The sequence below is a fragment of the Benincasa hispida genome, chromosome 4 (assembly GCF_009727055.1).
Source record: "Benincasa hispida cultivar B227 chromosome 4, ASM972705v1, whole genome shotgun sequence".
Lineage (NCBI taxonomy): Eukaryota > Viridiplantae > Streptophyta > Magnoliopsida > Cucurbitales > Cucurbitaceae > Benincasa > Benincasa hispida.
Window position 1 is genome coordinate 37,676,778 of NC_052352.1, and position 10,147 is coordinate 37,686,924.

Sequence of the window (10,147 nt, forward strand, 5' to 3'; positions counted from 1 at the left end):
CAACAAAAAAAAAAAACATTGGAGGCTAAATTTAATATTTATTGAAAATACGGGAAAAATTGGATAATTGAAAATACAATGACTAAAATTAATTGAAGCAACATTTTTTGTACTTGACACATGCTTTGTTGAACCATTCATAAAAACCATATTCTAACTTTTATCCGAAGAATATCCAACAGATTCCACTGAGTGAATAATAATGGACCCATATCCTAAACACAATAACGCTTTTCAATAAGCATGAGTGATCAAATGAAATAAAGCAACCCACCAAAGCTAAAATCATATAACCCAATTGAGATGAATCTTGTTACAAGTGGGTATTTTACCAAAAGTTTCTATTCTACCCCTGTTTAGGTCTTGCAATTCCATAAATATATCATTTGCTAATACATAAACTATTATTCCATATATTGAAATTAAAAATCCCCTCGACAGAAATTTTGATCATTCAAGACAAGGTCATGGCAAGATACTTTTATGAATCTATATATAAAGTATCTTCCTCCTTTCTATAATTAAAAATTAAATTATATTCGTGAACGCTATGAATCTATATATAAAGTATCTTCCTCCTTTCTATAATTAAAAATTAAATTATATTCGTGAACGCTTTGAAAATATTATGAGATGTTCGAAATGAATTCATATGAGAAATACACAAATCAATATGCCTCTTAGATCCTCCAAATCATTCTGAGGGAGATCCAAACCCATTTTTTCTAAGGCAAAATAGCCACGTAACTTCGGGAGAAGGGATACCTCCTCACAAACGAGATCCTAAAGTTTAAGTACAACTAGATCTAAATGTCTTGGGGTCTATTTTTTTTAGTAATAATGGAACAATCCTATTCTATTATCTACTCTATAGAATCCCACTTTTTTTTTTTGGCTACCCAAAGTTTCGACACATTTCGAAAACAAGAATTTTCTATTTGGTGCAGGTGCTAACATTGTCTCGACTATGCTACCAGAGGTGCACCGTTCAAGGTAACATAACAATATTTCTTTAGAAATCCAAAAAAAAAAATCGCCAAGAAATGAGAGATTTTGATTTTGTTCCACCACATAGAATTATTCGATTTTTGCTCTAATCACATCTAATCTTTCTAGAGCATATTTGGGACGAACTCTGGTCAACTTTCAGATCATAATTGCTCTATTGAATGGGATAGAAAATGAGATATTCAAATGATTTGTTTTTTATCGAATGACTATTAATCTATTGTATTTTCATGTTAGGGGAGAAAATTTATCTGCCAGATTTTATCAATTTGCAAATTCTTCCTCACTTAGTTAAAAGAATGAAATTGGCTGATAAAACACCTTCCTAATTATAACGTGATTCTTCTAGATAAACCCTTTCACATCCTGCATAATCTTCTTAAGATATTTTTTGTGGAAACAACACTAGGTGTATTACCCTAAGGGTGCCCCAAAGTTCCTTCGTCCAATTATATTTTATATTTGATCCCTTTGAATTTCATACTCCAAGTTGCACAATTTTTAAAATACAGGGACCAAAATGGAATTTTAAAAACTAATAAAATAGAGAGATTAATTTTCACCCCACATCTACCATTCCTATTGTAGTTAAAAATACAGACTAAATTAAAGTCTAAAAACAATTAAAACTTTAACATAATTACTGAGTTTGTGTCTGTCCAACTATGATTTTTCCAAGAAGTTCATGATTTTTTTAGAAGTGATTTAATAAACTTGAAATCTGTCAGAATAAAATTAAAAGTTCAAGAATATAAATACTGTGTGTATATATGTGTGTGTATGTATATATATGTATGTATATGTCAAATACTATTAAAATTTAGGGTCTTATTTAATATAAAATTGAGAATCTTGGCTTCTGTTCAAAAAATTTTAAGTTCCAAAACTTAACACAACATAAAAGTTCAAAAACATGAACTAGCAACTCTATTTATTTATACTTTATTCCTTTCAATATTAACTCAAAATTGTCTAAATAAAATTATTCACTAAAAATCCTTCTAAAGTTGGGAAAAAATCCACGTAACTCTTTTTAATTAATTTAAACCATTAGAGAAATATTAGAAATGGATGAAAAGAACATATATTTATGAAAGCCCGAAATATCCACCTAATTCCCACATTCCTATGTCAGTCACAACATTTACACGTGTGAAAATTTTGCATTAGCACTTTGAAGACAATCTAAAAAAGAGTATAAATTGATTCATGAACCTTTTTTAATTTTTTAGTTTTAATTAATAGAGATGTGTAGGATTTTAAGTTGGAGGTATAAATTGATTATTTTCCCTCTAAATTCAATATTCACCCAAACTAAGAGCAATTATAGATTATTATATTATTATTTAAGCTTTCAACCCCCATAATACCATCCGAAAGAAACGTACCTTCAACTGCTTCAACAAAATCAGCTTACCAAAATCCTCCATAGTTTAACGTCCATTGCTCCATGAATTAAGAACCTCGCTTGCTAGCTTCCACACTCCAAACTAAAAAGGCAAACAAAAGTTAATTACATAAATACATTACCTGTCAAAAGGCCACCATATACCAAAATCTGTATCGAACAATACGAACAAGTAACATTAGAGTCAATATATTTAATAAAAACCTCTATCCAATCCGGACTTGCTAGTCTAAGACGGAACAAAAAGTATAATAAATTAAAACAGTAAACAAAAAGTATGCCCACGCACTTATGTAACCAAGAAGGAAACAAGACGGATCTATTATGTAACATGCTAAATATACATTTTTACCTTAAAATTCAGTTCTGTAATTTTTCACAAACCTTTTTCGTTTATACTTATGATTCCATTCTTCATGATTATAATCTGTCCCACCAACCATTTGCTGATGATATTGAGCAAGCTCATTGTGCTTAGAATATCTAGACATGAAACGAGACTCTTTTTGTAGGAGTTTCTGACTGCTGGAATAGCTACGTGCCAAATCTGACTTCGAGCTGCTGTGATGTTTCTTAGCATGACACTTCAAGTCAACATCAACCGTATCAATGTTATCTTCTTTTTGTTTGTATCTTTTATGGTCATTCGAGCCGGCATGACTGCAACATTCATCTGTCCTCCCACCAACCTCCCTGAAGCATCTATGATAATGTGCAGATCTCTCATTAGTTGGAAATTTGGTGCTGCGAGGCAAGCCTTCTGTGTCCAACTTTAATCTCTCGTTTAATCTATTTATCATTGCATCTTTAGAAGAATAGGAACTCCTCCTTTTCTCGTCATAGAGCCAATTTATTTCTTTGATATTTTCTTTGCGCGGATGTTGCTTCTCTACAAGCATTCTATAGTCTCTTGATCTTCCATCCCGCTCATGTTGACGTCTCTTCTTACCAACATGATCTTCTCCATCACTCCCATTCTCACTGGAGAAAGGCATTACCCTGGTGAGTGAAAAAGTCAAGTTAAAAAATAAAAACAAGATAGCAATTTATATAAATGAATGGTAATTAGCGATGACAAGAAGTCTATGCTTATAATCCAACTCCATTGAACATTCTCCAAATCCCAACTTAGGACTTTAGGACTAGGTTTGCAGCAAGGATTTAGGGCATTCCTGATAACCAAACAAAATAAATGCTAAAATCGCAAATAGTGTGTTTTGGAAAGTTTTCAAGTGTTCTGGAAAAGCCTAGAAATAAAATTTAAAGATGTGAAACGTGATGTCTTCTCAATACTAGATTATTTTCTATCAACTTATTGTGAGTTCAAGATTTTGAACTTTTTTTTTTTTAACTAAATTTTTGGGAGTTCAAGATTTTTATCCAAGCAGACTCAAATTAAGTTCTGCACCTGAAACTTGAAAGCCCCTAGAGTGCAGCCTTGAGTCATTTCCAATCACAAAGTCGGATTGGGAAATTGAGAAAATTTTGATTTCCATGTGCATTCAGCAAATAATCTATCTCATCATCTACCAATTTTCATAAGTTTTCTCAATGGCAGCGAAATGTCATAAGTGCTAACCCAACATATAGGCCACAGGGAAAAGGCTGTACACAATTATTTATAACACGCTGTTTGATATCACCAAATATTAGAAAGATTACCTCCAGGTACGAATTTCGGATTTTGTCCTGTTTCTATTAGTGTCACTAAGGTCTGCAAATTCTGAATAACCAGCACAGAACTCTTCAGTCTTCCGAAGTGGTGGAGCATTCATGTCTCTCATGCCCACGAATCCACTGCAAGGTTCGGCAAAGGTCAGTTAATAAATACGAAGACATGTCTCGACTAATTGATCTCGACATTTCAAAAACCAACATTTGAACCCTTGTAAATTGTTCAAATTGGTTCTTAACACTGCTCAAAATCTGGTTGGGAATATCACGTGACTTATCTTATGGGGCTTTGTTAATTACCATTCGTGCATTTTTACTTATTCAACTATTATTATAGAACGAAAAAGGTTAAATTACAAGTTTGGTCCTTGAATTATCACACGTCTAATAAGTCCTTGAACATGTCTAATAAGTCTTTGAATTATCACATTTTATACAAATTGAATTTTGTAGCTAATAGGACATCAATTTTCAATTGTGTCCAAGCTTCATGATTTTAATAAATGTCAAACAAGTCGAGGAACCAAAGTCGGAACCTATTAAACATTTTTTAAAATTCAAGCACCTATATGACACAAACTTGAAAGACCTATTAAACATTATTTGAATTTTCAAGCATCTATTTGACACAAACTTTAAAAGTTCAAGGAATAAACTGGTAATTTAACCCAAAAATAAGTAATAATTTCTCAGGCATTTCCAATTTTTTATATAATGAATCATATTGTCATTAGGGAAAAAAATGAAATAATACAAGGGCATCAAAGAAAAAGGTCCCCCCCCCCCCCCCCCCACCACCCACCCTTCTAAACAACCTATTATTTCTCTCTTCCCACAACAAAGCAAAAAACACCGACATGCCATAAGAATCTTCTCCTCCCCCAAAACGATAGATGGACAAGGAACTCCTTTTAATCATCTGTAATCCCTACCACAACTAAACTGAAAGTAACTCCTCCAAAAAGAAAACTCCAAACGGTCAATATACTCTAAAACAGAATAACTTGCCACTTCATTTAAAATGGACAATATAAAGCAAAGTTATGACATATTTAACGCATCCTGTAAGATTTATCTGGTGTAACGAATAAACCAGTAGTTTCTCCCTGGGGGGGGGGGGGGGGGGGGGTGGTGGTGGTGGTGGTAGATAAAATAAATTTTAAAAAAAAAAAAAAAACAGTAGTTCTAGGGCCCAGTTTAAACTATATTTCTAAAGCTTCAAAGGTAACTATCATTGAAACATAATGGCCAATATAAATCATTAATCACTCTTACTTATGAGAAGCAAATTTCATTAATTGAAGAAATTTACAAACTGGATTGGGAATAAAATGACACTCAAATTGGAACATAGAAGAAGGAATCCTTTCAAAAATCTTTTGAACTGAGTTTCAAAGAGAAGCTACAAAAGGAATGTTACTCCAATGTTTGACATAATAGTCATAAACATATTAAATGACCATTCAGTTTCTCTCCGACCAAAAATGCATCTGTATACTCGATGTCAAAAACCCAAAGACAACCAAATTTACCTTGGGACAGGGTATCCACCATAAATAGATGCCCAGTAAGAATTTGCATCAGGCACCATTGGTGTATTGAAAGCCATGGGACAACCATATAGGTTCGTAAAAGAACTGACACAAGGCCAAGGTGATGCATAATATGGCGAAGCTCCTGCCAATATAATATTCAACACATTATCTAAACCCTCATAGGAAAGATTCCACGAAATGTTCAAAATACAAGTGGAATGTTAATTCATTACCCATTAGATGCATGGGATTTGGTTTTGAAGCACCTGGACAGTCTCTAATGAGATGGTCCAGAGAACCACACATGTAACAAGTACGGCCACGCTGATTAATTCAAGGGCAACGTTTAACATCAACTTAATGCAAGCCAATACGTAAACCTAAAACACGAAAGAAAAAAGAGTCGGTACCTTTTTGTGTCTTCTAAAATCTGTTAGATTTTGGATTTTGCTCGGCATATCTACAAGCACAAAAGAGAAATTTGACAATAATGAGCATATACTTTTTAGCAGTGAAGAAAATCTCCAGTTGTACATCCTACCAGAGTCATTGACCAGCAACCCATGCTTGAAATCCCTAAAAACGGGCTGGCTTTCACCTTGACAATCATCAAAAGGAGGGAGGTCATGAGGTTTTCCACCAAAATTATCAGGATGGCACGATCGAACTTGTGCTCCATCAATTTTAACCGTCTGGGGCGAAGTGGAATATTGTGATGAGTGCTATCGATCCAAATAATAGGAATAAAGAAAATGCGATTTACCATATTTCTTCTTATTGATGAGACAGGAACGTCTTCCACCACTTCTTGATTATAACCCCTATTAGTAGCATAAGGCAAATAAGGCATGTCTTTTCCTTCAATTCTTGATTCTTCATCTGTTTAGGAGGATAAATAAATTATTATACACTAAACCTATTATAAAAAGTGCATGCAAATATAGTTTTTCTACCTGATGCTTCATGATGATGAGCATTTTCTGAGTCGCCCATCAGGATCTGAGACTCAAGGAAATGGGCAACAATTTGCCTAAGAGAAAAATTTGGCAACAAATCTTCTAGTTTATACTTAGTAGAGGCACACTTAGGGCACATTGCCTTTTGCAGCAGAACATGATGAATGCCTGCACCGGCAATCAACAGTTTACATGAAGTATGTTAGAAAGCCAAATTACAACAAAGAACGCACATCACTCTTAACATACAAATGGTCATGACATGTACTTCTCAGCTAGTTTAAGAAAGGAAGGATAAAACAAACAAAAGACTCATTATTAAACCCATCCCTGAACCAATCAGGATGATGCACATTCAATCTTCTCTTCCACAAACTTAAATGCTCCATTATATTGCCTCTCTGAAAGCATAATGTAGATAGTGGGTGGTAATAAATGAATTTTGCAAGGGTTTAAGTTTGAAAATCTAAGATAACAGATTGGTTGGTAACACTACTGGCTTTTGTATTATCAGGTTAAGAAGAAGGTCGTCCAGCGGTTGGTGCCAGACTATATAATACGTGCGTATAATAAATGGCAGCTATCTCTAGTGAGGACTGGTTTTTGACAGATCAACAATACTCTTCAAATTTTTGTTTCCCCCTCACTCTCCCCTGCCCTCCCCCCCTTAACATTTCTCAAATCTGGACAAAAGGTAATGACAGTGTCCAGTGTTTATGCTTGTGATTAAAAATTTATTGGGTAATCTGTGACTCCAGTTATAAAAATTAGGGTGGAAAATCAATTTATACCCCTAAACCTTAATGTTCTATCAATTAAAACCTGAAGCAAATTATTGTATCAATAAAACCCGCTTAAGATATCATAGTATCTACCAGACAAGTTCACGAAACATTTCCAAATACAGAGGCAATAATATATTTAACCAATGGGTTCCAGAACTTACATTTCTCACAAAAACTATGCTTACAGCAACCAGTAATTACAGCATCCACAAAGAGTGAGTTGCAAAGTATACACTTCAGTTCTGAAGGAATTTCACAATTATGATTAACTGGAGCAATTGGTCTACAAGTTCCAACCAGTAAGACACGTCAGATTATCAAAACAAATGACAAACAAAACAATTATTAGAGTGAAAGAGGCTAACTGAACATCATACTTCTCCAAACCAATGCCCTCGCCAACATTAACTTTTATGTTTGTCTGCAGGACAGTTCCTCCAACTGTTGTGCCATTATTTGAATCTAAAAACGGAAACTTTTAGATAAGAACGGGATTAGAAACCAAAAACAACATAAAAATTTCAAGTACACACCTCCTTGGATGGCCTCACTAATACCACTTCCTTCAGCCTCAATATATCCTCTTTCAGTCTCCTTATAATGTCTGAAAACACAACAAAAGATTTCCTGTTGAGTAAACAGGACTGCAGATAATATATTTGATACTAAAAGGGGAAGAATGATAGGGAAAGAAAGCGACCTAACAGCATTGTTATTTTTATTATTGAGAGAAATTGATGAGTTTGCTTTGTGAATAGGGTATAAGTCGACACCAAAATCATCAAAATTGTCTGTCTCAGCATTCTGAAAATTGTTCAAAAGGATTGTCGAGCAAGGGGAATCAAAACATAAAACAAAAATAAATTAATCATTTCAAGAAGCGATGAGAGTGACTCCCACAAAAGTGAATGTGCTATCAAACAAACCAACGAAAGAAGCATTGTTAAAACTTGACAGCACCAACATGGTAGTAAGTGGATGGGACCCCATTTGGGCATCAAGAAATATGCAACGGCTATCAAAATAAAATGCATATGCTGAATTCTTAGTATGCCTTCAAAACTGTCCAAATAGAGCTTGCAGATCTAATTGTAACAGATAGAATAACTCATACAACTTCAGTAGTCACCTTAACATTAAACCAAATAAGACATCCATTAAAACCATGTTCAAGAGCAAAACTGTACAAATAATCATTTGTAAAAAAAGAAAGAAAGAACAATAAAAATTAAAAGAAAATCCTTCATCTAGGATAAATTCTAAGCATAAGGCACAAGGATAGCAACATCAAATGTCACAAAGTTACTCAGAATCAGCTGCCAGCCAGTTTAGTTACTATATTGTCATTCATCGTGATGAAATAACACTTAGTTCCTCATTTCATAGACAAAAAAAGCAAGAATATAGCAACTGACTAATAAAGTAATGATCAACATACCACTGGACGAGATGAATTAACCATGTCAGTGTCTTTGACTTGAACATTCCCAAACAAGTCGTGATGCACACTGCATTACAGTATTGTGATATGGGAAACCGCCCGATAATTTTCAGTTAGGATTGAATAATTAAAATTAATTGGAAGTTGGATTCGTATTGAGTTGTGTAAGGCTCTCTGTAGCAGTAACACAAAGTGAAAACTACTGTTGTGCAAAATTTTCAGTAAAAGTAAAATACGTTACTCAAAACACGATTAATTTTCCAACAACACAAATATAAATATGGACGCAGCAGCATGCAGATAATGGGTTTGTAGATTCCAGAACTACAGTTGTTCTCTTAAACAACACAATTCAGAAAGAGGGTATCTTACACATTGGAAGGAACTGATCCTGCGGGAACTCTCTTGACTATCACGCAAGAACCGCTTGGAATTTCAAGTTTCTCGTCGGCCAAATCTGCAAAGTAGGGAGTATCAAAGGGAACCTTAAACTAAACACCTTCGAAATATTGGAATTATACACACACTGTGAGAACCAGAAATGTTTATCACATCGTGAAATTAAAATAAATAGAACCTTAGCTGCCTAATTCCAATAGCACTAACTACGTCAAAACGTCGTTACATAAAGGGTAAAATCTCAAGAATCATCCACTACCATGAACTGAACGATAAGTTAAACCCAAGGACTCTACTACCACCCGAGTCCAAAACCACGCAACCGGTAGTGGCAGAGAAATTATGGATACCTTGGCCGGTTCGGGCATCGGAGAATACGAGATCAAAGTTTTGGCAGGTATCAAGGTTCTTCATGCGAATAATTTTGAATTTAAGATCGCCAATTGATATGGAAGGTCGGCCTTGGATATCCACCGAGTCGAAGTTCACGGAGCTCCTGAATTTAAATTGAATAGCCATGGCGAAACACGGGGATCGATCGAAAGAATCTCAGATCATTGTAGAGTTGGAGAATTTCAATATTCAGAGGAGCAGAGATTTTTCCTAATATCAAAATCCAACCGGCAAGCTTGCAGTTGCAGTTAGGGTTCAATTCGGTAATGGCCGATGATCATAAACTTTGCGCGGGTATGACACTCCTATTACCGAAGTACGATACACCTATATACCTTCCTTTTATACCTACCAGTGTGCGTGAAATTCTCGTTTTATTTATTTTTTCTTTTTTCTTTCAAGAAATTCTCCTTTTATTTAGTTTACCATAGAATGCCTTTTTAATCTTTTAGATTTTCAAATGCTACTTTTCAAGTTTTGAGTTTTGTTTCGTTTCAAAATATTATAATTCTATCTTTAAGAGTTGAGTCTTGTTTTAATTTAATTCT

General features: G+C 34.3%; 1 protein-coding gene across 4 annotated transcripts; it reads right to left on the reverse strand.

The window, feature by feature from the left end:
• Nucleotides 1-624: 624 nt before the first annotated feature.
• On the reverse strand, nt 625-9,919 carry LOC120075688. Of its 4 annotated transcripts, XM_039029293.1 has the most exons (16): nt 9,557-9,918; nt 9,180-9,264; nt 8,805-8,874; nt 8,067-8,170; nt 7,900-7,970; nt 7,744-7,828; nt 7,528-7,649; nt 6,579-6,749; nt 6,389-6,504; nt 6,167-6,317; nt 6,036-6,085; nt 5,859-5,949; nt 5,623-5,767; nt 4,079-4,213; nt 2,801-3,415; nt 625-2,498 (listed from the first exon to the last, which is right to left on the reverse strand). In XM_039029293.1, exons 1-16 carry the CDS (start codon nt 9,723-9,725, stop codon nt 2,480-2,482), a joined length of 2,199 nt encoding a protein of 732 aa, XP_038885221.1. In that variant the 5' UTR covers nt 9,726-9,918; the 3' UTR covers nt 625-2,479. The 4 variants fall into 4 exon arrangements, with proteins under 4 accessions (XP_038885221.1, XP_038885222.1, XP_038885220.1 ...); XM_039029294.1 differs by lacking the exon at nt 625-2,498 and having other exon boundaries at nt 2,584-3,397; nt 9,557-9,919; XM_039029292.1 differs by lacking the exon at nt 625-2,498 and having other exon boundaries at nt 2,584-3,415; nt 9,557-9,919.
• Between the last annotated feature and the right edge of the window lie 228 nt (nt 9,920-10,147).